This window comes from Struthio camelus, chromosome 23 (genome assembly GCF_040807025.1).
Source record: "Struthio camelus isolate bStrCam1 chromosome 23, bStrCam1.hap1, whole genome shotgun sequence".
NCBI lineage: Eukaryota > Metazoa > Chordata > Aves > Struthioniformes > Struthionidae > Struthio > Struthio camelus.
This window is the reverse complement of record NC_090964.1, coordinates 7,397,772-7,424,305: the sequence shown is the minus strand read 5'-3', so window position 1 is coordinate 7,424,305 and position 26,534 is coordinate 7,397,772. Positions and strand designations below refer to the sequence as shown.

The following is a 26,534-nucleotide window of genomic DNA, read 5'->3' as shown; positions in this document are numbered from 1 at the left end:
GCACCTGTCAGTGTTTGCAACTTCTCAGGCTTATCTGTTTCATTTCTGCTTGTAGAGGAAAAATATAATTCCACAGGATGTCTATTACAACTCTGCAGTACTTGGAGGAAAACAAAATGCCTGTGGGAGGTTGTAAAGTATTGTATAGCTATACATATATAGCTATTTATCTATAGTTTAAAAAAGCTTTGTTATTTAGCAAGGATAGATATAATTTCTGAGAGGATTTCTTGTTTTGTTTTGCTGGGCTTTCTTATTTTTTTTAAGTATAAAGGGTTGTGTGTGCATTTGTTTTTCTCCCTTCAAAATAAACATCAGGACAATACCCTGTGCCTGACAATATACGACTTTTGTCTTGACAGTGGGTTGTGCAGAACATCATTAAAGTAGACACTTACTTTTGTTCATTGCACACCTATGACACCAACGATTTATAGAATAACAGAGTAGCAGATCGTTGCTGAAAAGTTAGATCACGTAACATAAGAAGGAATGCTAGTGTGGTATTGTGAAAGAGGGCAAGGCTAGACAGGGTTTATAAATATTAAAAGAGCAGATGGTCTGATGTTTATTCTGTACTTATTTTTATAGAAGAATGTTGAATGTTTGGGTAATTGGGAAATACAGTAGAAATCATCTTTTAAAATGCTGCTTCTTTCTTAGGTTGGAACAAGATATTAAAAAGTTAAAGGCTGACCTGCAAGCAAGCAGGCAGATCGAACAGGAGCTACGTAGTCAAATCAGTTCTCTGACTAACACAGAGCGGGGAATTCGATCTGAAATTGGACAGCTCCGGCAAGAAAATGAGCTGCTTCAGAACAAGTATGTATTTCTACAAAGCTGTGTGAATTAGTAAGTAATAACTGTAGTTTAGTAGAAGAAAATGCTGTGCCAAGGCTCTACAAAGTTTGAGGCGCTTGCCTGCAGATCCAGCCAGACACCCATTTGGGAACAGTACAGAGACAGCAATCTATTTAGTTTGTTTGTTTGAAGTGTTTAAATCCTCTGTTAAAACCCATACCTATTACCTTCCAGATTACACAATGCTGTACAAATGAAACAAAAAGACAAACAAATGATCAGCCAGTTGGAGAAGAAATTAAAGGCAGAGCAAGAAGCACGAGCCTTTGTAGAAAAACAATTAATGGAAGAGAAGAAAAGAAAGAAATTGGAAGAAGCAAGTGCTGCACGTGCTGTTGCATTTGCTGCTACAAGGTACTTGGTTCTACCTCAAAAGCAAGCTCTACTCCTGGAATGTAACTGTTGCCACTAAAACTCGTTTTGGAGTGTGTTTTTTTTTTTTTTTTTCCCCTTCTCCACGTAAATGAGTAGTCTATGATAAAAATAGTGTCTGGTATGTATTGCAATGTGGAACCTTAGTTTATGCAGGTTTATTTGTGTGGGGGAATGGGAGATCTCCTTCCATGAAGTTGAGTCTCAGTGCTCATATACATTAAATTTATAGGGTGATGACTATATTCTATATTGTCTGCTGTTCATTGATTGTACTAGCACGGAGGTACTGTACCATGTATGGGTACTCCAGCTAAAAAGGGGAACATGCCCTTTCAGGGAAGCTCTGAATCAAGGTTTCATAGAGTGACTATGGCCAAAATACTGTCTTTACCTCACATCTCAAAGGTAATCTGCTCTAAGCACCAACTACCAGTGCTCAGCACAGTAGTGTTTCAGCAGTACTGTAGATATATAGTTAGAAAGCCTTTCAGGATGAAAGCACAATGTGAATGTAGATGGCTTTAATTTGCAGTGCTCCAAATGTCTAAAGATAATTATTTCTGCTTTTCTGTTCTCCGTATTTCCTGAATATTCCAAATTTCCTAATATGGAGGCATAGCGTTGGGTAACTTTTTGCAGCTTTTTGTATTGTTGCTGTAACATAAGTTCTTTTGCTGAAAAGAACAAAGTTAGCTTCCTCTTTTATCCTTCAATATTTATATTAATTTTCATGGTACAAACAATTCAGAATTGACAGCTTTATTCTGATTTCACCTTCTTTTCTTTTAATGTTTCTTCTGCAGAGGAGAATGTACTGAAACTTTACGGAATCGTATCCGAGAGCTGGAGACAGAGTGCAAGAAGCTAACAATTGACATAAAGCTGAAAGAAGATCAGATACGAGAGCTAGAAATGAAAGTGCAGGTAATAAGAAAGCACCAGGGGCTTGGACTGGCATCACAATGAGTGCTTTCAACCCTCTGAAGTTGGTGGATCTACATAAGAGGCAATCAACGCCTTCAAGAATTGGGCTATTCAGATGTTTGTCTTATATGCCTTACATCAGGCTTTGTAAGAATGTGGATATAAGAAAAGTTAATAGTCTCAGCTCTCCACCACTTAATTATTTAAATGATTATTTTTTTTTTTCCCCCCAAACTAACGGGTCTGGATAAACTGAGGAGAATATAAGCCTCTCAGCTACCCTTTTTTCTTACTCGAGGAGCTTGTTGCCAGTCAGCATCCTTATGAATTTCACTGCTAAGAACTAAGATAGCTTTCTCAACATTTTACTCACTGGCCAGATGTATTTTTTGGTGAAAGTGCTTGAATGTTGAAAGCACGTTGCAGTAGATTTGTCGCAGATGCGCTGTCTGGTGTGTTTGAGGTTAAAAGCTTAAATGTGTGAGTTAAAGTTGACCTTATTCCTTTAAAATGTCTGTTCCTAAAGATGTCCTCAGACTGTCAACTGAGAATTTGCATGTTAGTTCCCTGACAATGAGAATACATATACTTTTTAAGTCTTCTGTTTTTTCAGATGCTCTTTAAAATCCACCTTATGGTACTGTGAACTTGTTTTCAAATAACAAATGCAACCTTGCTCTTCCAGGGTTTACCAAACCCATGAAAACTAGTTTAGTTTATCCACTGCAAATGTGCACCTGTCTTTCAAATAACTACCACCAGCCATAATAAAGCCTTTTTTATTATAATCTTTAAACTGTTAGAGAAGCTATTTTTGTTATAGGTATTAGTATTTCCCCCACAATTTTATTGTTTCTTGATTTAGAGCCATAGAACTATTTTTCTTATAATAGTTAGCCAGCTCACATGGTAATACATACATCCCAACCACAATGTGATTGTCTTCTGTGTACAAAATATTCACTCCCTCCTTCTCTATTTTATGTTTCTAGATTTGCAGCTCAATCAGATTCAGTGTGGAAAGTATTTCTGGGATAAAGAAATCCCTCTCACCAAACAATTGTAATAGCTTAAAATGCAGTGTTTATTTTGTATCACTTTAAACTGTCTAGCAAAAGATCAGTCCCCAATCTAGCCATTTTACTTGTGGGAAGTGTTTTTTTGTGTTCTAGAGCTTGGTCCTCTATGCTTCCAAATGAGCACTGTACAGCTTCTTAGATGGCACTTGGAAGGGATGAGGAGCGTCTCCGGAAGGAGAGTCTCAGTGATACCGATGACAGAGAGCTGAGAAGCAGAGCAAATATATTTGCTCACTGCACTGTAATTATGCTTTGTACCATATGGCTTTAATCACTTGTATGACGGTCATGTCTAATTACTGGAGGTAATATTACAGTGTCCTTAATTAACAATCATTTTAATTTTACAGCATTAATACTAGGCCCAGTGGCATACTGTGGAGAAAGGGAAAGACTTCTCAGTATATCTCATGTGTAAAGTCTATGTGAATAACACTTGTCCTAATTGCTCCTACAGGAACTGCGGAAGTACAAGGAAAATGAGAAGGATACGGAGGTGTTAATGTCAGCACTTTCAGCCATGCAGGATAAAACACAGCACTTAGAGAATAGCCTGAGTGCAGAGACAAGAATCAAGCTGGATCTGTTCTCTGCATTAGGAGATGCAAAACGGCAGCTTGAGATTGCCCAAGGTAATGCGTGGTAGTTTAATTCAACTGGTAGTACTGACTGAAATGGTGGAAATATGACATAAAGAATACCCTGCCTTTTAACGTGGCAGCGGGTTACAGCCTCAACTCACCAAAGCATTTCAGGTTTCAGTGGGATTTTCTGTCTTTTATGCCTCTGGGAAGGTGAGCCTAAGCACTTCAGCTGATCAGCCTGATTTCCCCAAGCTATTGAACTGAAAACAATGTACCCACATCTTGATGTTTAAGTTAGTTTATGATGTTTACGAGCTGTTAAAGCTGGAGATCTTTTTTTAAAAGGTTATTATATATAATAATAATAGTTGCCCTATTTTAAGACCCTATCCTTAATCATAATAGCATTGTGATACCCCTGAAGTAATTATAAATACAAAAAACCCCTTGTTTTAAACGTCGTATTGGTGAGATAAGGAGCTGATGCGGCTGTCCCTGTTGAGCTGCTGTTGCAGCCGCTAGAGGGAGCATTAAGCCAGGATAAAATCATGCCCAGACCGTCCTTTGTTCTGCTGTGCAAGCCTTGAAGGAAAATGAAATAACTTTTGGAGTTGGTATCTGTTTAACTTCCTTGCAAAAGTTTGCTTGGTTGCAGGGAAGTTGAATTAGAGAGGGAATTTTTATTCTGTTGTAATTTTATTGGGGTTTCTCTTTACCTGGTTTCATAGATGGTTATAATGAGTTTATAAGTGTGCACACAGGAGGTTTAGAAAAACAAGGAGAATAGGACAGCTTTAAAAATAAAGTAATTAATGCATTTAATAAGCAAACACTTGTGCTCCTGCGAGGTACTGGTAAAACGTGACCTGAAAAGTGCAGAAAAAAGTTGAGCTGTAGAAATAATCTTTTGGAACAGTGCAGCTGTGAATTGAAACAGTGCCAAATCTAATAGAAGTGCTATGTCTAGTTAGTAACTAGAGGTAATTAAACACAGTTCATCCACATAAACCAACAGTTGCATGAATTATGCTGTTACTGGTATCTCAAAACGCTGAAAGTCGTCTGGGTGCTTCACTTCAACAGTTCTTATCCCTGGGTGATTGGTGGAGGGTGAAAACATGTCACTGGGTTCTAAGTGGTGCTATTTACTGTTTCAGGGCAAATCATTCAAAAAGATCAGGAAATCAAGGACCTAAAACAGAAGATAGCAGAAGTTATGGCAGTAATGCCCAGCATAACATACACTGCAGCCACCAGCACTCTGAGTCCTGTTTCCCCACATTACTCTTCCAAATTTGTGGAGACCAGCCCTTCTGGACTTGATCCCAATGCCTCTGTTTATCAGCCCTTGAAGAAATGAATGCCAATTTTCTTTTTGCCCAGTAATTTTGTCATGCGGAAGGCATCACACAGGAGTGTCTCTTGCAGTCAAGATGAAATTGTATTGTGTAAGACTGTATTCGTTGTCATTTAAAACAGGAAAAAAAGAACATCTGGATTGACTAGAACTGCCCATCAGTTTTTCTTGTAAATTTTTAGAAAACCTCACAGAACTTTGCAATTTATTTTCCTTGGCCAATGCATTAAAAACAATTCTTGGTTTTCAAGTAGCCAATTTTGCCTTTTTATGTACTCTTGCATGGTTTCCTCTTGAAAAATACAGGGCTTTGCTTGATTTTGAACCCTTTCTTTTTTTTTTTCTTTTTTTTAAATCAAGTTGAATTTGCAAATCAGAGTTATTAAGAAATAGTGAGGAAAAACATTTAGTTTTTAGAATGAAAGGGTTAAATAATCTAACAAAGCTTTGATTTATAGATGTATTAAATACAAATATGTGATGTTGCAGAAGATAATTTGGCTACCCCTCAAAGGACCAAACAAATTTCAGGGGCGTTGTTTAAGGGAAAGAGTAAGTAAGAGAATAGATGACGATGTGACGGTGGTTGTTGTGTGAAATATTTATATTCCCATTGGTGTTTTTAGTCATTGAGAATTGCTAACAGTCTTGTTCACAGTGCCTTGGGAAAAGACATTTCAAGAGGAAACTTGATAGTTTAAACTATTTTTCCCCCTTCACTGTCATCTAGCTTATATATCAAGCTCATTACAGAGTCTACTGCAAATTGTACATGGTAATTTGGATGTTCATTATAAACCAGGGTTACATCTTATGTTTATTTTGATATAAACTCAGCAGTGTTCTGTAACTTGCCTTGATTATACTGCATCGTGGAAGGCACAATATTAATACAGGAAGCGTTATTGTGAAGGCGGAACTGTGCAATGTACTGTATACAAGAGACTGTAAAGCTGGCTAATAAAAGCTGCAGTTCTGGGTTTTTTATTTTATTCAGCTGTGATTTACACTCTATCACCTTGTGTTTGACAATTTAAATGGAGCTGAATATTTCTTCAGCTGTCGTGCCAAGGAGTTTTTAAAGAGTTTTAAAAGAAACTCATAAATTGCACAAAGGTTTAAGTTAAAATGTATATTATACATTGATAGAAAGTGTTTGCACTGGCAACTTCTGAAGTGTTTAAGATTTTCTGGGGGGCGGGGGGGATTAAAAGGGCGGGACGCAAAATTGTATTGAAAGCTAGCAAAATTAAAACCCAACATTATGATTTTGCAAACATGCAGTGGACTCTGGAAGGACAAGGTTCTTCTTAAAAGAAAAAAAAATCTTTTTTTTCTTTAAGTGTCATGTTAATTGGCATGTATGCCTCATTTAAAAAAAAAATGAAAAAGATCACGCAAGTCAATAAAATAGAATTATTAAAGATTCATCATTTTAATCACAGATATTCTTTTGGGATAAAACTTCTAGCTTTAGCCAGGTGTGCATGTTGCTGTCATTTGCATTTTTGAATCATCTTGTGTAATTGTCACCATAAAAGTGTTACTCAGAAATGTCATAGGTTTTTCATCTTTGTGCAAAACATGAAATATTGTCACTGACTTTTTGTGTTGAGGTTCCCCAGTTTTGCTGCCTACTTTGGCACTATTTTCGTTAAATACTTGGTCTTGGCTGCATTCTTTTTTTCTGTGGGGTTTACAAAGAATAAACATTTTCTTGCAGATACAAAAAAAACTTTTTTGCCTTTTTAACTGATCTGATTTAACCTGGTATAAGGAATATGTTTTGTTTAAAGAACATCTTAAGAAAATTGTTGTCTTTTTGCATGTATTCTCTGTTATTCCAGGTAAGTCTTCCCTTTTGCAGCAGAACTTCAGTTTTGGGAAACAGAAGGAAGAACAGATGCTTCTCCTATTCGGTGTACAAACTTGGCAAGTTACCCCATCTATGGGCTTAAAAAAAAGTATAATTTCTTGAGAATTGCAAGAGTATGTCTGTAAGTTTATCCTTTGTTCCTTTCCAGTCCTCTCTTTACTGCAAAGGCAAAGCCAAGATGGATAGTTTGGGGATTTTAGCATTATCCTTGTCTAGACAAAAAGAAAGAACTACTTGTCCCTGGTTTTCAATATATCTGCTTAATTCCCTTAGCCCCTCCAGCTGCTTCTGTAAAATATTTTTGTTGGGAATTATGCACATGTATTTGTCATCTTCAGGTTAAGTGAGCTGTCTCGTGCATCTGACTTTGGCTACTGCCATAGCTGGTCCTAACCTGGACATTCTTCTCTGGCTACTTCTACTCTAACTTTTGCTTGGACCCTCAGCAGTTAGGCCTCCAGATAAAATATGTCAGGTGCCAAGAAGTTCCAACCTCAATTACTCTATAACAAAAGGAAAATTTGAAAATATAGCGTGGATAAGTTTGCAATTTTGACAAATCACATTGCAGCGCAGCAGAAGTTGCGTTCTCTAGTTGCCCCCTTAGTTCGAATTGAAATACTTGCTTAGAAAAGGTGTAACTGTTTGCAGGCAACAGTCCACTATGCAGGATAAGTGAGGCAAATGGAATGAGATAATTTAAGCATTCATAAGTTATACCAGCCGACTGTTTGATCTTTAAATATCTAAATGTCTGAAATGGAAAATATTTTAATGACTCATCATAAATTGTACTTGCAAAGTTAATATAGGGGGAACGTAAAACGCAAGACTGCAGAGGGTTTACGTAGGGTATTTTGTTTTTTCTGTAGTCAATTCAGAAATGTTACACGATGAAGAAATACTTTGGAGAAATCTGCTAAAGAAAAACAGAAGTATCCAAAACTTTTTCCAGCCACCATAAATCTAGGAAAAACAGGTAATGAGAAGGCAAGACATATGTAATGTTTTTGAGCACCTCAGGGTTTATCCTCATTAAAATTTTCAGTAGAGCAGATAGCAGTATGTAGTTTTAATATTTAAAGAAATGCTCTTTTATTCTTAAATTCCATCCTGTAACTGTGATGAGATGAACTAGCGTTCCTAGCCTCCCTTTTTAGCATATTTCATGGTGAGGGGAAGGAAGGGCTTAATTGCATATATTGAATTCAGCCTTGCTTCATCAAATAATTCTAGAAGGTGAAAATTGCTACTTTGACTGAAGTGTCCCCTACAGCCAGCTGGAAAAGAAGCTGGAGATGCAAAACTTCACTGTAGGAAAGCAGGTGAACTTCCATCTACTTGAGAGTAGCTATTTCCTCCAAAGTGCTTAATGAGAAGAACAAACCTTTGATTTTGTTAGGGTCTTTTGTTTGTTTGTTGTTTTCCTAATTGCTAAAGCAGACTTGGAAGTTGCTTGCTTACCTTAGGACTGGAGTGTGTTGGAATCACACGTCAGAGTAACTGGCTCCAAGGCAGTTTCATAGGCCAAAAGATATGTGCCTTTCAGCATTTCCTCATCCTACCATTTTTGTGTCGGGAGCTCGCTACTCTGAATCTGCTGTTATTGGTGACGTTTGTATGCAGCACAAGAAATTTTTGCATTTCAAATTAAAATCGGACTCATTCCAAAAACATTCGATAGAAAACACTGTAAAACGAGTTTGACCCTGGGTTCCTTTACCCATAGTGTCTGCTATTGAGAAAAAGACCGTTTCCACGATTAGCAACCGAAAGTGGAAAGAGACCGTTATGAAAAGTAAGCAATCTATCTGCCTTTGACCTCATGCAAGCAGGTTTGTGTACTACCAGCATTGAGCACCACTATAGTGCAGCAACTCGATCATCTGCAGCAGTAAGTTGTTCTTGGAGGTTTCTTTGTTTTGTTTTTTGTTTTAAACTTACTAGTTGTAATCATAAGCTCAATTGTTACAGAAGTTTCAGTTCATCACAGAGGATTTAGTGTGTTGTCAGGATGTATTTCCTTAATACTAGACAGTTCTTTTAGACAATTTTTTCTTGTATTGCGATTTCTAGACTCAATGTCAGAAGCAGACCGTCAGCAAGTTTATATTTTTGCAATCTATTACATGAAGTCTGAGGTGCCTCAGTATCTTAACTGAATCAGCTTCTGTGATGTGCTAAAATAATACTACACAAACATTCAAGTAAATAATTTCTAATAATGGGGAATACACAGGAAAAAAAGAGAATCAATTTCAATCAAGTTCAAGTGCCACTGCTCATTTACCTATAATCCCTATGAGTGGTAATCATGCTGTTTCAGGGCGTGTTGTCAGGTTCAGAAAATACTGCTTTTTATTTTATTGCTTACAATGAAAATCTTTAAACTGTGTCTCTTACATAATTAACATGAAATTATTTCCCATCCAAATTTAGCTAGTATGAACAATAATGGTTCAATTATAATAAAATAATAGCTGCAGTTAGCAAAAGTATGTTCTGCTCCCTTTACGTTTTTGGAAATGCTCCAGGAATATCGCAGTTTTTGTGAGGAATGCAGGTTTTCTTGTTCTACCTCAAAGCATTAGCTTAACAATTTCCTATATCTAACAAACATGGTCATAAGGCAGTACCCTGATCAAATAGAAAGCATCAGCTTCAGGTGAATTCTATTATCCTTTACTTCCATACCATTCCATTTTGGAGGCAAAATCCTTCTGACGATACTTGCACAAATGCATAACGAGCAGTTCAAAGACAAGTTAAGGCTCTGCTAAAACCAAAAGGTTCCTAGAAAATGGAAATAACTAGCATTTTACAATCTTTAATTGAGAAATTATAGAGATAATCTGGTCCGTTTCCTGACACATTTGCCACTCTAGCCTAACTTTCATTAACCTTGACTTAACAATTTGGTCTCTCAGTGATCTTTTTAGGCAGTCTTTCTACTTTTTGTAACCTCTTGAGGTGCATTGTCATTACGAAACTTCTGCTTATCTGTAATGTCCTTTTTTTTAAATGACTTGTTTTTTTTCTTTTCTCCATAAGAATTAAATGCCATATAGAATAATTCTAAGTGATTTTTATCACAAGAAGATTTCTGCTTAAAGTTTGCCTTTAATCATATGTATCAAGAAGCAAACCAAAGTGACTATGTAGGATGCATTCATTACTCATGGGAATACATTTCTGCCACTCTTTTGCTTGTAGGAAGTGCTGATACATGCATTGAACATGGAGGGACTGTGGGCAGTTCTTAGACCTTAAGCAGTATTTTTCTGCATCCCTGAGAAAGAAAGATGTTCTCTGGCAACAGCGGATTGCTTGGGATCATCTGCTTTGGTCTCTCGGCTAAGCTGTGAAGAAAGGATACTGTCTGTCCTCTCTCTCTTCCTGCCCCCAAATTGTTAATTCTGTTTCTAAATTTTTTGATTCTGTCAAATTTATGCATGTTACATAGTGTAAGGAGGAGATGGCCGTTTAAAACTAGGTAGTTTCATCTATTTTAAAAAAGAAGGCAAAGAGGTGTTTGGCAACGCTAGCACAGGGTTGTGGCTAATCAGGGTGGTGCAGAATTTGTTTCTGGCTTTGAGTAGTTTTTGCAGCCAGGTGTTTTAAACGGTCTCTTCCAGTTTCCTCATTTGCAAAGAAACCTGATTATGTGTCATCCCTAAAACCTAATCCTGTAAAATATTGAACTGTTCTGAAGAGGGAAAAAAAAATTTAGTGGAGTAAGGCTTTTATTGGAGTGTAGCTTAAACTAAAAAAATTCGGATATCCCTGAATAATCCCAAGTACATCTGGATCTGAAACTAAGTGTTGTGGTTCATAGCAGTTTTCTTTTTTTTTTTTTCCCCAATGATTATGAAAATATTTGCTCAAGAGTTGCTAGAATAGAAGAGAACAATGTCTTGAGAGTTTTCTTAAAAACAAAACTTGCTGAAAGGGAAATATACTTTGTTTCCTCTCTAAAATAACCACAAGAGGGCCCAGAATTCCTGAGGTAGGCCAGGCCCTGATTAAACATTACACAGTGACTCAGTGACTAAAATACCGGAGGAAAAAAAAAAACCTCATTTTTTAAAATAGACATCTGAATGCTATTTCTCAATCTCTCTGTTATGTGAAAGAATATGAAATTCATCATGAGAAGCCCAGGGAATTGGAAAATGCCTTGATTTCTGTGCTAACAGAGGTCTAATCAATATATAAACATTCTCTCCATACAAGACTATATAGACATTCAAACAGTAGGAAAAAAGAATTCTTTTTTCCCTTTTTCTTCATATCCAGAAGCTTTTCTGCTGCAGAAACTGAAGCAATATAGATCCTTGGTTGAAGTCTGATGTAAATACAGGAAGCTTTCCGCGATGTAGACCTACACTGTCGGAAGACAGACTCCACGTTTCTTCTGTCTGTGGTGATGGTACTTACCTAATGAATTGAATTTGCTCTACATCTCTGCCCATTTCATCTGTAGTTTGCAAGTAATTCGTTTCCCCAGGAACACTGACATTGCAGAGTAAGCAGCTTTCAAAGATCTGTGGCTGTTTTTGAAATCCTGCAAGCCATCAGGGCTTTGCTATCCAAAAGTGTAGAACTGTCACCTTCCACAAAAGAAAGCTACTGTTTAGAAATGCATGTGGACAATATGTAGTCCTGGACCAATGCCTGGCTTATGGTCCGGTGTCTGACTCCTTAGGGCTAAAAAAAAAGTTGCTGAAATTATCCTTTATTTGCAAAAGGATACAGCATGCATCTTTACTTGTGTGGAAGAACTATTTTACATTTCTATTGAGATTAATTATTTTTTTTCAAGCTTTCTTTATAGCAAAGATGACCAGCATCAAAAGTCATTACATAAAAAATACTCTATAGGTTACAAATACTCTTTTAGACAAACGAACACTTTATATCAAATTTTAACATGTTGGGGGGGGGAACCCCAAAATCTGGTGCTACAATATGTACTACTAACATCCTGTTGTTTGTTGTTGTGGATTCATTGGGACTTACAGGGTGTAACCTGCGTTAAGCCGCTGCTTTGGCTTCCTAATTTAGATGCAATTACTCCACATTTATGTTTTTAAAATTTCTATTTTGTCTCATTGTCTGGGGTGTAGAGTATACGTTACTACACAGCTATAAAGCAAGCCTGAGTGGGGGTGGGAGTGGTACGGAGGTAATTCCTTTAGGAAGATGAGGAGGCTTATGAAATGAATCTGCTTTCCCTTCCCCTCCCCCTTCTTTTTAGTTATTTTTAACTTCCCTTTTATTACTTGTATTAGTAATCTATAAGAAGTACTTACAAGTCTGGACCACAGTCAGAGCTTTTATGCTAAGAGTTGTATGTGCACATGGAATGAGGAGGTCTTTTTGCCCCAAAGTGTACCCAGAGCTTGAGTGGCCTTGGGATAGAAGAGGGAGGAAGCAAACAAATACGAGAGACTGAGCATTTCCATTTTACAACTTGGGTAATGGGTTGCAAGTATGCTGGATTTTCTTCCCCCTCCTCCACCACCTCAAAGACCACTCTATTGTGGCCAGATTTGCAGAGGAGCTCGGTGCTTATTTTAGTGTCCAAATGGAAGCTGAGCTTTTCGGAGAACTCATCTTTAACTTGCTGAAATTCACACAGGAGGTCCTTGGCAGAGCTGGGAATTTGAATAAGATCTAGAGATTCAGGCTGAAACTGCTGTTACTTCTAAAGATTCGTGTCTTCTGCTCCAAGAAGTCAGTATATCGATGTGAGTATATCAATAAAAATGGACTTGCCCATTCACAATGGCATCATTATATATCATTAACACGGTTTTCCAAACCCACTTGCAGCAAAGTGAGACCTCAAAACTCTTTCCATCAGTGGACAGCTGGCTTGCCAGGTATAAATGATCCCTTTCATATTTAGCAAGGACACTTTTTTACAGCTACCTGTTTGAATTTGATAAATTCAGTTGAGCATCATTCACCTATGGTTCGCCACTACGTTTAAACAAATTGTATGTTATGCTCTTTTAAACTTGTTTCTTTAGGTGCCAGTAACTGTGCCTAACATATGCTCTAGAAATAAGCAGATTCGTTAGGGAGATCTGGCTATATTTTGCGTATCTAATGCAGAAATTGGAAAGTGTGTTTCCTATTCTCTTTTACCTGGGCTTCATATGGAAATACCAGTAAATTGCTGTGTGTCTGTCTGTGTGCATCATCATAATTTTGTAAACAGTTGGCCAGTTTCAATTAAATTTGGCAGAAAAACAGTAGTGTTAAAAATGTGCAAACTCCTACAAGCATTTTGAGAACAGGCAGCTCAGTAGAGGAGGGGAAGACCATTAGATACTGTAAGAAGATGTGACCTCTACAAAGAGTTCTTCCTAAGACTTTAAAGTTAATCAGGAGACCCATATCCACAGATAGGCAGATTCTGCAGGTCAGTGTTCATGGAACTAGTTGGTGTTTATGTCTATTTAAAACAAAACTAGGTGTATTTGTTAAAACAAAAAGGCTTAACTGACAACGATTTAACATTGTTTCTTCTCAGACAATAGTCTTGTTATTAAGACTTTGTTTAGTGGACTCAGTCTACTCTGATTTGCTACAAAAACTTTATTTTGTGTATCAGGCTTTGGAGAGCATGGTCAATTTTGGATTACGTCAAGGAACTAAGAAAGTTCTAACTTTAACACCCTCTCTGTCGTGTAGGGTTTTTGTTTCTTGGCTACTCGGAGAAATATTTTAAAGATCACTAGGTACTTGTCTTTGCTGTAAATGTTTACAGTATTGTTAAAATGCTTAGTATTACTGAGGGGATCTTCACTGGCCTCTGACGTAGTGATACAGAGGTGTGCGCAATAGTTTATGGGTGGGAATTTCTCTGGGAGATAGAAAATACTTGGCTTCCTCCTGTGTCTTATCTTGCCCACAGCCACAAAATTTTAGCAACAATAGAAGAAAAACTTAAATATATGCATATTATTAACAAAAGAGTCTGATGCCTTCTGGTCTCTCTTTTTTTAAAATTTGTTTCTGATCTACCATAGCTAAGGAGAAAAGGAAGAAAATGTAGTAATGCAAGGGAGAAACAGCAGGATCCCCACTTAGGTACTGATAGGGGAGAGGCTGGAGGAATTGAAACCATGAGTTTTACTACGTTTTATGTCACGAGGTAACGCATTAACCGTCTGATTCTCATGCTGTGTTTCTAAATGGCAGCAATACTTAGAAAGTCAAAATGCTCTTCAAGTGTTCAAACACAAAGGCAACAGTTAGTCACTGCAGAGGGAATCTGTTCAATTATCCCACGTGTTCTCAACCACTCAAGAGGGAGCATTATCTAGTGGTTCAAGCAGAGCTCTGCAAAGCCCAGAGCAAGACTATGTTCTGCTCCTAGCCCTGTCACTGTGTCTTGATGCACAATGTTATTTTCTTTTCTTTTCTTTTCTTTTACAAAAAAAAAAATAAGGCAGCTTTTTGCCCCACAGAAATTAGTCTGAAGAGATAATGGGAAGATATAGGAGGGAGAAGGATTAAACAGGAGACTTCTCATCACTTGTTTATTTTTTTTTGCAGTGTGGCATATTTAATAGTAGTTGAACTTACATTAACCAACTCTATTGATTCCTTTCTCCCCTTCGTTAACAGTTTACTTGGTAATTTTTTTGTATTCCAGTTGTTCCCGTAGTGTGCCTGCCCTGTTCTTAAATGGCTGGTGATCCAAGGACACAAGAAAAGTAAAGGTAAGAAATACCATTGAGTTCTTTCCAGCTTATATATCTGATGGAAGCTTTATTAATCTGCTTTCTTTAACACACTTCAGCAGTATCCAACAACATCCAGAAATTATTAGGCTACTATTTCAGGCTTTAGAAGTAATCTATGGATTCCATTTCTGATAACAGGGTCCTTCACCTTCCTTTTTGCTGAAAGGTTTCCTTTAGGCCTCATGGAAGAAACGGGCCAGGGATTTAAAGAATGAGAGACCTGCAGGCTCATGGAGGACATTCTACAGGTAGCGGAAGTGTGGGAAGAGTCAAAAGACTTGTGGGAGAAAAAAGCGACTTGAAAAACCTATTCACTGAAGTAACAGAGTAGTCTACCTGATGACAAACAGGACAAACAATTAGAAATGGATAGAGTCATAGTGGACTTTAAAAGGTGCATCAGGAGCTTTGTGCCTCAAAAATGGGAGCCAGCAGAAAGACTCAAAGCGAGGAAGCAGGAGGTAAGCCAGCGGCTGCTTGTTCTGTGGGCTCCCAAGCCCTTTGAGAGATGAATAGCTATCAGGAAACCCAGGTCCCAGTGTGAGCTCTTGCTTGTTAAGTCAGCCACCTCCCTAGAGAAAAAAGGAGTAAAACCTTTGATTAGCCATCTCCCAGGAAATGCTGCTATAGTCTAGCCCCGTGGTCTAGGAGATGCTGCTAAAGGCTTTGACTGACTTGATCCTGAGCCAGCTTTTACTCGGAGGATCAAGATCTGCTCATAGGCATCCTCTGGGAGAGGAAGAGGGAATTACACGCAGGATACTGGTAATCAGAGGCTGCTAAAAACTTACTGCCCTTCCCTAACTCCCAGAAGGGACAGCTAAAGCAGTCATCTTCTACCTGCTGTTGATTGACTCTTTGGTGAGCTTGTGAAGCAGCTACTATTTGTTCTGATAGCACTTAAAAGTGCTGTTGGACAGGGATTAAAAATCATCACTGGCAACTAGGCAGTGTCATGCTTTGGCGTCCTTGTTGCTCCTGGTTTTGACCTTGAAAATTCCTGGGGCTCTCAGTACTGCTGCAAAGTCCCACAAGCAAAGGCAATCACTGAGCTGAGATATCATGCTTGACAGGTTGAAGATGCTCCTTCCCAGCTGGGCTTTCTATGCAGTACAGCACTGAAGACATACATTTCCATATGCTCGTTGTTTCTCTCTCTAGAGAAGCAGATCATTCTAAAGGAGTTAGTATATTTAGCTGGACCTCTTTGTCTGCCTTGCCTTCTGCAGCCAATAAGTAGCTGGTGGAGTTTCAGCCTACTGAAAATTTGTGATCTTTCTTGATTGGATTTTGGATTGCATGGCTGCTAGTAATACTATTTCTCAAAACCTAGGCTTTAAAAAATTGCTTAGCCTTATGTTTGGCAGTTCAGTTAATAAGTTACATAATTACAGTTCTAAGAGCATATCCAGTACCTTTAGAAAGAGCAGTGGGATCTAAATCCCTCCTTCCTTCTCTGCCTTGAAATGGCATTCATTTCTTTCTCCTGTAAATGGCAACAGAATTAATTTTGGAGAGATCGGATACTTGAAGTAGAGTCAGTGGATTAATAAAAGCATTAATTATTAAAGCCTGCAAATGCTCCCTAATGATTGTTTGCTGCAGAGTTAATGTTTGATTGGAGAAGGTCATCTGCAAGCCTGAGTAGAAAACCTGTCTCTCTAATAGCAGGTGAAAGCACAATTACCTTCTCCTCATGATATGCACTGGTGCTCTCTACCACACTCCACCTGACCATCCTAAACAATGAGCCTGCAGGAAAAGCTGTTTTGCCACAGGACAGCTGCAACCCAAAAGGTCACCCTTTTTAATTAGGTGGGAGCAATACATCTGTTACTGTGCTCCTCAGAAGGAGGTGTTGGCAGCCTCATTGTATATTCCTACCTGAAAATGAACGTCAGGATGAGGGTGTTTTGTAGTAGCGTCCCTGAAGAGCTGCAACGCACACAGCTTCCCAAGACCTCGATTTAACATGCTGCAGACCTGGGGAGGAAATGAGTGGATGCTATGTTTTTAAACCCATTGCCTGTGCTGAAATGGCTTGCAATCGGAAACACCTAGCAGTAATCCATGTACAAGTGCCCAGCCTGCTGTGTTACTGGAGGGTGTGGAGAGTGACATCCCAAAAGCTATGTGTGCGTTTGCCCATATAGGATATTCAAGTGTAAATAGATTGCATGGCACCAGCAGGAATCTCCCCTGAAAAGGATGGGCATCCATTGCTTTAGCTGAAGAACTAGTTTCTCTGTTAATTTTAGGTCTTGGCCATGCTGTTGAGCCTTTCTGATCTGACCTAGCATAGGCAAGTTAACTGCAGTGTAGCCAGAGTCTGTGACAGTGTGTCAGTTCTGCGCTTTGACCATTTTCCTCTACTGAAAGTTAATTGGAAAGGACATCAGGAACCTGGCTTAACATTTTGATTTTCCTGAAGTGTTGATTGATAGTGCTAAGGGTGGGAATAGACCAAAGTTTTTCCCAACCCTGCCCGTTGTTTCCTTTGTAGTTTCGGGCAAATCATTTAACCTGTCTGTGCTTTGAACTTTTTCCTATTTAAAATGAGGATGATAATGTGCAACCTTGAGGAAAAACCCTTGGGAGCCTCATAGGAAGGGCGTTGTGACAGTGCTGCCAAGTTCTGTAGATGTTAGGAGAACGGATGTTTAATTTTACAATTTAAAACAAAACAAAACCCTCTTTGAGTTAAGTTTTGCATTTAGCTACTAGGCTTTAGGCATTAATAATGTTGCAAGTCCCTGTAGACACTCCCTCATTCATTGCTTCATCACAGGGATGAAACTAGTATGTTTTGCAAAAGGAAGCCTAATAAGAGAGGAAGCATCAAGATATAAGTGTCTGCCAGAGGTGACCAGACCAAAAAAGAAGGAAAAAATGGATGAAGCCAAATGCTTTTCGGTGTGGCCACAACTCAAGTGAATAAGGGACATGACATATAAACCTTCTTTATACTGAACAAGACAGTGTGTAAAACCGGACTTGGACAGGGCAGTTGCTGACCTGAAGAAATAAAAGCTGTTACCTTACCATTCAGAACTGACAAAGGCCTTGAAAGTGCTTGTTATGAAAGCACTGTTCCCCAGGAGGAAGGGAATGAGGATTTCCGAGAGCTCTCCCTTGACTTGTGACACTAGAAGAGGCCATATCAATCTGATAAAGGATTGGGAGAGATCATCAGGCAGAGGAGAATGGGAAAAAATTCAACTTTTGAGCCAGGAAGGCTCTTGCGCTTATTGGACTGTCTGTGCAATTTGTTGCAGCTTTTTGGGATCTCTTCATTTAACCTCTTAGATATTCGTGGGCAGACTCAAAGGAACATCTCCAGCCCTTGGGATTTTGGCCGCTTGCTTTGCACAGCTCCAGGAGGTTGTCTTTCTCTCCCTCTCACTACCTTAATTTACACTAGTTGTTGATCACTTAATGTGCCCTCTTCAAACATTTCACTCGGTAGAAGACGGGGCAACAAGGGAGAGCAGAGATCTTGAATTGCCCGTCTGCGATGCTGGGCTCTTTGGGAAGTATCCCGCACTTGTGGATAACTTGTGGATCTTCACAGTGCCTGGTGAAGGGGTTCAATATTTCAGCTGTGAAGTAGGTCAGCATCTGTAAGCTGTCTAGGGAAGAGCCTCTCCTTTATGAAAGGATGTGGACAAGTGCCACAGCGGGACCCAGCTTTCAGATGCGAGTGACTTCCCATGTGAAGTGCGTTTCAGAGCTTATGGAGAAGATCTTTCTTCCCAGCCTGATGCTGGTGCGGTGCAGGCCAGGCTTCACAGCAGGCTATGGGGGGGGGTGTTGTTGTTGTTGTTGTTGTTTTTCTCTAAGAGTCTAGTCAGCAGGAAAAAAGGCCAGAAAAACATCTCGGCAGAGAAAAGCCTCCAAATCCCATATCCAGTTGAAGCTGCAGAGAGAATGAAGGTTGACGGAATGTAATTATCTAACCTGGAGTTCAGCCAGGACCCTGAGGCTCACCCTCCTCCTTCTGTGAAAAGTGCCATTAGGTATTTGATAGCTATATTGGGTCCAACCATTTGGTTTTATGGCTCCCCTGAAAGGCCAAAGTTGCTGGAGCAGAATGCCCCCTTAGCTTCACGTTGCGACTCAGGCTATGAAGTAGTACCTATCAAATCTTTTCTAGCCACAGCTTGCAGCAGCTGAGTTGTCCTTATACCCTATCCAAGTCCTACAGGCTGAGAGTCTGCTTCCTAGCCTGCAAGATCTGGCAGGATTGTAGCCCAGAGGCAGTACAGCTGCAGGCTCCACTCACAGCTTTGTCTTTATTGCTGTACCGTAGGCAACCGCATCTTTGATCCGCTTCTCCCCCGCACCCTCCCACGTTAAACTGAGCCCTCCCCCAGAACCTGCAGCGAGGAGGGAGGGAAAGCATGCAAGATATGCAAGTTACTCTGTGCGTAAGGATTTTGCTGATGTGCTTCCCCAAATTCCCTCCGTCTTGGCCATGTCTAGATACATACCAGCACAGCATGGCAAGGTATGGCAGCTTGCATTTGCCAGTGCCCTGTATAGGGAAGAGTCTTGCACTCCAGGGGTTCGTTGCTGCGACCGTGTAACAAGCCCTACCTTGTTCCATCCTCGTGTGATCGACGGGACTGTGGGCTTCTCTGGCTGCCCTGTTGTTGGGTGGGAGGGATGTCATTACAGGCTCTGTCCCCTCACTGTTAGCCCTGCTAGCTGGGCTAGCAGAGGAGTGATCTGTTGTCTGCTATGTCACTGCTTTGTCCCAGTGGTCAGAACACAAAGCAAAGTTCTTTCTTCTGACTCTTTCATATGAATATTTCATGTGACCCAGGAAAATCCCAGTGGGAGCTGTTCCATGCCCTCTGAACATGGGCCACGTGAATGAAAGTGGTGTATTAATTATTATGAAGCTGCTCTGAGAAACAAATGCAGGTTGCCATGGAAGCACCAGCAGCGACAATGTCACCTCGTTTTTAAGATGCTTTCAATGCTCCAAACACAATTTCCTTTTTTTTTTTTTTTTTTAAAAAAAGATAAACAATGGCAAAATACCCCAGTGGATGGGAAGTGAGGCTGCATTCCACAATCTGTGCAAAACTTGACTCCCCCTTATTGCAGCCCAGAGATCAGATCCATGCCTAAGCAGTGAGGAAGGGGCACCAGGGGTCTGCAGATGGTGAAGCTAACCCAGGAGGCTAAGGAAAAAGCAGGCTGGAGATTGAGGGAATTGGTTGTTCCTTCCCCATCCAGAGATATAAGGGCTGGGGATTTATAGGGTGGGCGGCAAGTCTCGTGACCCCTGCTTCTTGAAAGATTTGAGCTGTATCAGGAGAAGAGTTAAACATTAAAAGGGGTTAGAATTAGGGACACAGGAAGGATTGAATGGGGGACTCAGGATTTGAATGGAATAAATTGGGATCTTGCATGAGAGAGGAAATGAGGCAAGCGGTAATGTTAAGAATTAACAATGCTGATTTAATGAATGCAAAAATTCAAATGATTGTAGAACAGTGCAAAATACAATAGTAAATGCCTGGAAGCTGTTTTTTCCCTGCCCTTTTCAGTCATCTACACGAAGAAAAAAGGTGACCTTTTAACCCACTTCATTTTAATAAACCTTTTGTTGCCTGCTTTGCCCCAAGAACTTGTAGTTCTAATGCACACTAGCACTGGTAAATCTAAAGGAAAAATCTATTGCAACTAAGTGTTGGCTTCCCTGCCCTCAGATAGTCACCTCTACAGACTACAAGCACATACTTGAAGGCAATTGCGTTTCACTGGTTGTGTGGTACCATCTGTCAGCTGAGCCACCTTAGCCGACTGCAGATGGGTTCTGCACCTCCTGAGTGATAGCTTGATCCTCTTTCACTGCAGCCTGCATCGTGTTATCTTGCAAATGGGTCTATGTGAACTCAGGCACTTACTGTGGCACCACTGATGGGCATCAGCTAATGGATTTACTGAACCACTGAAATGTGATAATCTGCAAGCAAATGTTCTGCACTCTTACAGGGGTTAATAGCAGAGATACAAAGTTTCTCCTATTCTGGCTGCACTTGTCCTATAAGCATACTCTTTCTGCCTTCAGAGTTGCATTTCCTTTTTTTCTGATCCTGCAATTAGTTTCTCACTTCATATTTGTTCTCTTGCAATTGCCTGATTTCTTGATTTTGTGGCCCTCACTTCTTGGGTTGTCTTTAGTTCCACACCTGCTTAAAAACCTACACTGTTAACCACCTAGACAAGACAAGGGACGTAGATATTTCTGCAGTGTTCTGAAAACAAGTAGAGATAAATTTACTGAACCTGTACTGTTCAAAACATGTGGAAAAAGGTCTCTCTGCTCACTGAAACTTTTCAATGTGAGGATTTCTGCTGACTTGCTGAATTTTCATGGAGACCCTAATTGCTAACACTGAGCACAGCAGGTTAAACTAGGTTGACTAGGATCACGGTCTGGGAAGTGGGCAGCCACTGCTTGCCCACTTGCATGAAGGGAATTGTGTTCCTAAGATTTTCACCCAGACCTGGTGGCTGCTACACTGAGAGGCTGCAACATCTTTCTTGAAATAAAAAGGAGCGCTGCAACCCACAGCAGAAAATCAGTTTGAAAAAGTCATTCATTTTCAAATTGGGTTACTTGAAAAATGCATTTTAGCCAAGCAACTAATGGCATAACGTAGCTCAGCCTGAGTTTTGTGTCATTTGCTTCTGAAACGAGGAGGTTTTCTTCTAGGCCAAAATTTAAATGAAAACGTAACATCTTGCAATGTTTTTCAGTGTCCTTTGACCACATGCAGAAGGAAGATTGCAATATTCCACCTGGTAAATCAACACAATTGTGGATTTTGATTCTTCCACTGAATGGCAGTGATATCTCTCCGCAGTAATAGTGCGAGCCAGAGCCAAGCCAGCGGGCAGCAGGCAGGCATAGATGAAAAGTAAGTACTCTCCTTAGGTTCATTTTAATTCCCTCTGTATCTTATGATAACTGCTAAATCATCAGCACTAAGAATAGCATTTGCAGTTATTAAAAGCATCCGTCAGTCCACTTAGCCACTGTAGCTGGTGCTAACCCTGATCTGTCTGTCTTATGCTCCTGCTGTGTTGACTCTGCACCTCTGGAGTGATCAACAGGGGGTGCTGATTTAAGGAGGAGAAAGGCGGGCAGCATCGGCTGTGGCAGAAAACAGAGAAAGACCCGCAGAGACTTTGAAATTCTGTTCATAAAGGAAAAGAGAATGGAAAACGGATTTTTCAAAGCTGCCCTCATTCCCCTGCCAAGCCTCAGTCCCTATCCAAAAGGCTTTCACTGCAAATGTATTTCATGACTGGCAGGTGAACACGATGGTTTCATGGAGCCTTTAGCACATGGGCTGGAGGTCTTTGTAAGTGGGCTTCACGGACTGAGTCTAGCAGTGTTCTTAGTTTGTCTGGGCTCTGCCTGGCAAATATATTGTGATGAGACAGCAAGACCACACCAGACTGTACATGAGTGAGGGGATATCTGGAATAGCCAGAAGTCTGATGCCTAAAATGGCCATGGGCCTCTGGAGAGAGTTACCTGAATCCTGGCTTGCCTCCAGCTCCACAGACTGGCCCTTGATCATCTTCCTTTTCACCTTCTCTCAGACCCCAGAACCACCTCCTCCTCCTCCACTTTCCTCCCCATAATCTCTTCATGTTCCACTTCTCCTCCTCCAAATCTGATAACCAGGTTAGTGCTGGTCCTCGAGAGGAGATGCATCACTCGTGGCTTCTCCCAGGGCTCCTTGCCAGGAACAAAGAAGGAAAAAGGCAGCTGTGGTTACATAGAGCCTCATCCAACAGAGGTGTAAAGTATCTTCGCATCCCATTGACTGCAGCAAGACTCGAAAGCTCCCAGCACCTCTTTACAAGCAGTTCTGATGCCAAGGTAGTTCTGGCAGCTGGGCCTGGAGGCTCTGGGGTGAAGACCCTTCTCCCAGGGTGATGAAGACAGCAACCTCCTAATCCTGAAGAGCAAATGTCAGGCTTGCTGAAGCTCAGGAAAAAAACTGAAGCATCAAAGGGGGCACAGATGGTCAAAAATTGATGGAATGCACAGCTCCCTGGCAAGGGAGCCTGCAGGCATTAATATGAAAGCAATTGTTCTACAGATGTAGTTTTTTTGATAAACCAAATTTTGGCAGCTAATGACAAGACTGGAGCCATTTAACTGAACAGCAGGCAATACAGATTTTCTGGTACATTTTTGACATTTAAAAAAAAAAAAATCAGTTTTTAAAAAAGTGCCTCCATTCATTCGAGTTTTTTAAAAAGTCCCTGTATTTCCTCTCACTTCTATCTCCAACCTTAATGTACAGCAGCTGCTGAGAAGTAAGTCCAATTCAATGTCCGGATGCCATACAAGTTTGCAGTGCCAGCAGCAAGTAGTTTTTAATAGCCTGAGTGGGCGATGCCTTTTCTGTCTGGTCTTCAGTTGCTTTCAGTGCCTGTAATACTGTGATCCAGTCTGCTCACACAGCCAGGCTGGGTTTGGTGCAAGGAAGGAAGATCTGCCTAGGAAACCAGCTCTGATGCTGAGCTGCTGGCTGTGTGAGGTTTTGGCTGTGTGACCCAGCATTCAAGCATGCAGTGAGGGGAGTGCTGTGTCTTGGGAGAATATGTCATGAAAATTTGTACCTTGAACTCTTCCCATTATTAATTGATCACATAATCTCTCCCCTATGCAGCACTCTTCATGGATTCATTTGTCTTGTTCTCTCCATTTGGCAGATGGAGAAGCTAAAATGCAGAGGATCAACATTGTGACCCTTTATCCATCCATCAAGCCAGTCTGCAGAGGCCAAAATATAACCAAAGTTTCCTGAATCCCAGACCAGCACTCTGGGTAACTCTGAGGTAACACTCCTTCCATCCAGTTCTCCCTACAGGACTTGATAAAATCAGTAGTATTTCTCCCTTTGATTCCTCTTGAAACATTAAAGTGCTGCCATCAACTGGTTCCCAAATGATTCCTCAACCCATCTCAAAACTCTGTGCAATCCTCTTTGCTTGCTGTGGGGAAAATGCACATCACTTGGTGTCTGATAAGTAACATAGCACTAGCAGAGCCAAAGCAGCTGCAGCACAGGGTATGGGAATTTGGTACCTCTTTGCCAAGGATGGGTAACTGGCTGCAACAACTAGCCTGTCTCAAAGGCAGGCTTGCTGGTACCAAGAGCTTTATCCTCATTTCCTAAGGAAACAAAGCTGATGTGATCATATTTTTACAGCGGCCACCTAACTTTTGAATGTGCTGGCAAACCGATTTGTCAAACGTACGGAGATCTCAGAAGTGTTTGAGTCCCATGAGCTTAGTGAAGGTCAGCAGCTCAATAGGAGGGATCATAATCCATGCTCCCAGGGAAGGAAAAGGCTGTGAGTTATACAACTGTGCTATTAGATATCAGGTAATCCATATGGGATAGATCCAGGCCACCTAAGTTCCTTGGCTTTCTGAACTTCCCCTCTGTTTTTACACTGACAAATCAATCCTTCCTGCTTCTCCATGCTTTCTCGGGGGCTGGTGGCATCACCAATCACGCAGCTTTCTGCATGTCTGCATGTTCACCATGGCGATACTCTAAATTCTGCTTGCTAATATCAGACACCGACCAGACACAAATTTCACACTGGGCTGACAGTGGGCTGGAGGAGAAGAGATATATATCCCTCCTTATGCCCTACACAGTACCTGAGGATGTTTCTTCTAGACTGGCACCCTCCACCCACTTCCTGGAAACTAAATTCGGAGTGGCGTTCTAGAAATGAGACATGATGCAATAAGAGCCTGAGCGCTTCTCCACGCAATCCCTCTTTAGCAACTGGAGAAAACAAACAATGACAAAAGGTGCCCTTAAGGGTATTTGCTTCCCAAAGGAATGCACTTAAGGGCTCTGTGAAGCGCACTGACGTTATTAAAAGGATGTGCGTGGGGGAGCGCTTGTCAGCCCTAAGTGAAATTGATAAAAAGATGTTTTATGCAAGAGGCTGTATTTAAATCTAAGGGACAGTTTAAGCTGCTTTGTGGGTAATAGCACATCTGTGATTCAGAAGCCATATCTTAAATATGGAATTAGACAAATTGAGTGTGTTGGTGACCCTATTTTCAGGGAAGGCACCGTTCTGGGTATTGTAAGGAGCAATGGGACTTGATACACAGTAGAGTGACTTTAACCCTTCAGTGGCTTTCACCTGATTAAGGACAAGTCCACTGGTTCTTTTTTTAGCTCGTCGGAGACCAGGTTTGGTTCCTGACCTTGGCATAGTGACTGTGTCCATCCAGGAATTGGATGGAACCAGATTTGGGAGGAGAAGAGCAAATGACCAGCTGCAGGCTTTTAAAGATCTGATAGTGGAAAGGCATCCGTGCCAGGCGCGGATCTGAAATACTCTGCTGGCTAATTGCATTCTGCCTGTGCAAGATCAGCCTCTGTTTCAAATGACTATCACGTTCATTATCGCTCCCTTTCTGAGCTGTCATCTAATGTTACCGTTTCCTGCTGCACTCCACCCCAGAGCTGCCTCCTTTTCAGTGTTCCCTTGATGCAGTTTGGCATCTCTCTGGGCGAGAAGTGCTGTTGCCGCCACCCTCCTCTATCAATATCCCTTTCCTGTAGCGCCCTTCTGCCTTGACGCTCAATACCATCAACTCAGTAGTTAGCATCACATTATAATCGAATTGTGAAAATGAGCTTACATCAGAGCTGAGCAACTCAGCAGGGTTACTGCTGTCTCCTTTGGTCTTTTGTCATCTTTCTACCATCTTCTCTTCATCGCTTTGTCATTTATTAGTCATCATCACACCTAAGGCTTAGCTTGGGAGCCTTTTGGGGCAAGTGCTATGTCCCCAAATACCTTCTGCAGGATTCCCATGACACTGTAGATAGATAGAAACCTGTAATGGTATTAAAGGGTACGTTTTGGTTTCTCTCTCTTTACTGGCTCGTAGCCCCTCTCTTCCTGAAAGTTGGATGCTAAATCTCCGAAGTGACTGAGGGGGATGTTTCCAGAGGAGCTTAAAGGACTTTTCAAAGTGGGAGGAGGAGATGTGCAGGGAGTGGTCCTGTCCAGTCAGGCAGAACCAGCTGCTAAAAACCACAGTTGATTCCTGAATTGGCTGTTAAAAAGGGTCTGAACAAGCTGTTCTCCCTGCCAGTGCCCCTTTCAGGAGCTGCCCCCCATTTTCCTCTCTCTGTTCCTGTTCACCCTGGACTGTGCTTCTAGTCCATGGCCTGGTCCTGCTTTTGGCACTGACCATAAGCACACTCTGGGAGAAGGCTGAGTACTAAACACCTCTTACACATCTGCTGGGATGGCTCTCCTGACTCCTTCAGGCAGCACAGGAGAGTGAGTGTCCAAAGCAGCAGGTCAAAAAGCCCAGAGCCTGGCCCAGAGCTGCTCCCTGCAGTCAGATGTGAAACAAGTTCTCTGCTGCTGTCACTTGTCCTCTTGGCCATGAATTTTGGGTTTCCCTTTTGGCAGCAGCAGCATCAGAGAATTTGCAGATGAAAAGCTGCACAGCAGAGAAATGGGACTGGAGCAGGAAGAAACACCACACTGCGGATTTGCCATGCCCCCATTGAATGTGCTCTCCTCTTATCTTGCTGCCACTTCCTACACTTCCTAATGCAGAGAGCATGTAGAAAACTCCTTGGCAGAAATAAGCATGTTTTCTATCCATTTGGGATTCCCAACAAC

General features: G+C 40.9%; 1 protein-coding gene and 1 long non-coding RNA gene across 2 annotated transcripts in view; both read left to right on the top strand.

Annotated features, from left to right (window-relative positions):
* Positions 1–5,433, top strand: part of MACO1 (macoilin 1) — a 29,960-nt gene extending 24,527 nt beyond the window's left edge. The window contains exons 7-11 of the mRNA XM_068917336.1: positions 664–822; positions 1,036–1,215; positions 2,040–2,160; positions 3,697–3,871; positions 4,981–5,433. Coding sequence (XP_068773437.1) covers positions 664–822; positions 1,036–1,215; positions 2,040–2,160; positions 3,697–3,871; positions 4,981–5,183 — 838 coding nt within the window. The 3' untranslated portion in view covers positions 5,184–5,433. The remainder of the gene's footprint in view (positions 1–663; positions 823–1,035; positions 1,216–2,039; positions 2,161–3,696; positions 3,872–4,980) is intronic.
* A 1,600-nt stretch (positions 5,434–7,033) lies between these two features.
* On the top strand, positions 7,034–11,832 carry LOC138062020 (uncharacterized). The gene is made up of 4 exons (XR_011135996.1): positions 7,034–7,177; positions 7,929–8,035; positions 8,786–8,950; positions 11,353–11,832. It is a non-coding gene; the product is annotated as an uncharacterized lncRNA (long non-coding RNA).
* Positions 11,833–26,534: the final 14,702 nt, after the last annotated feature.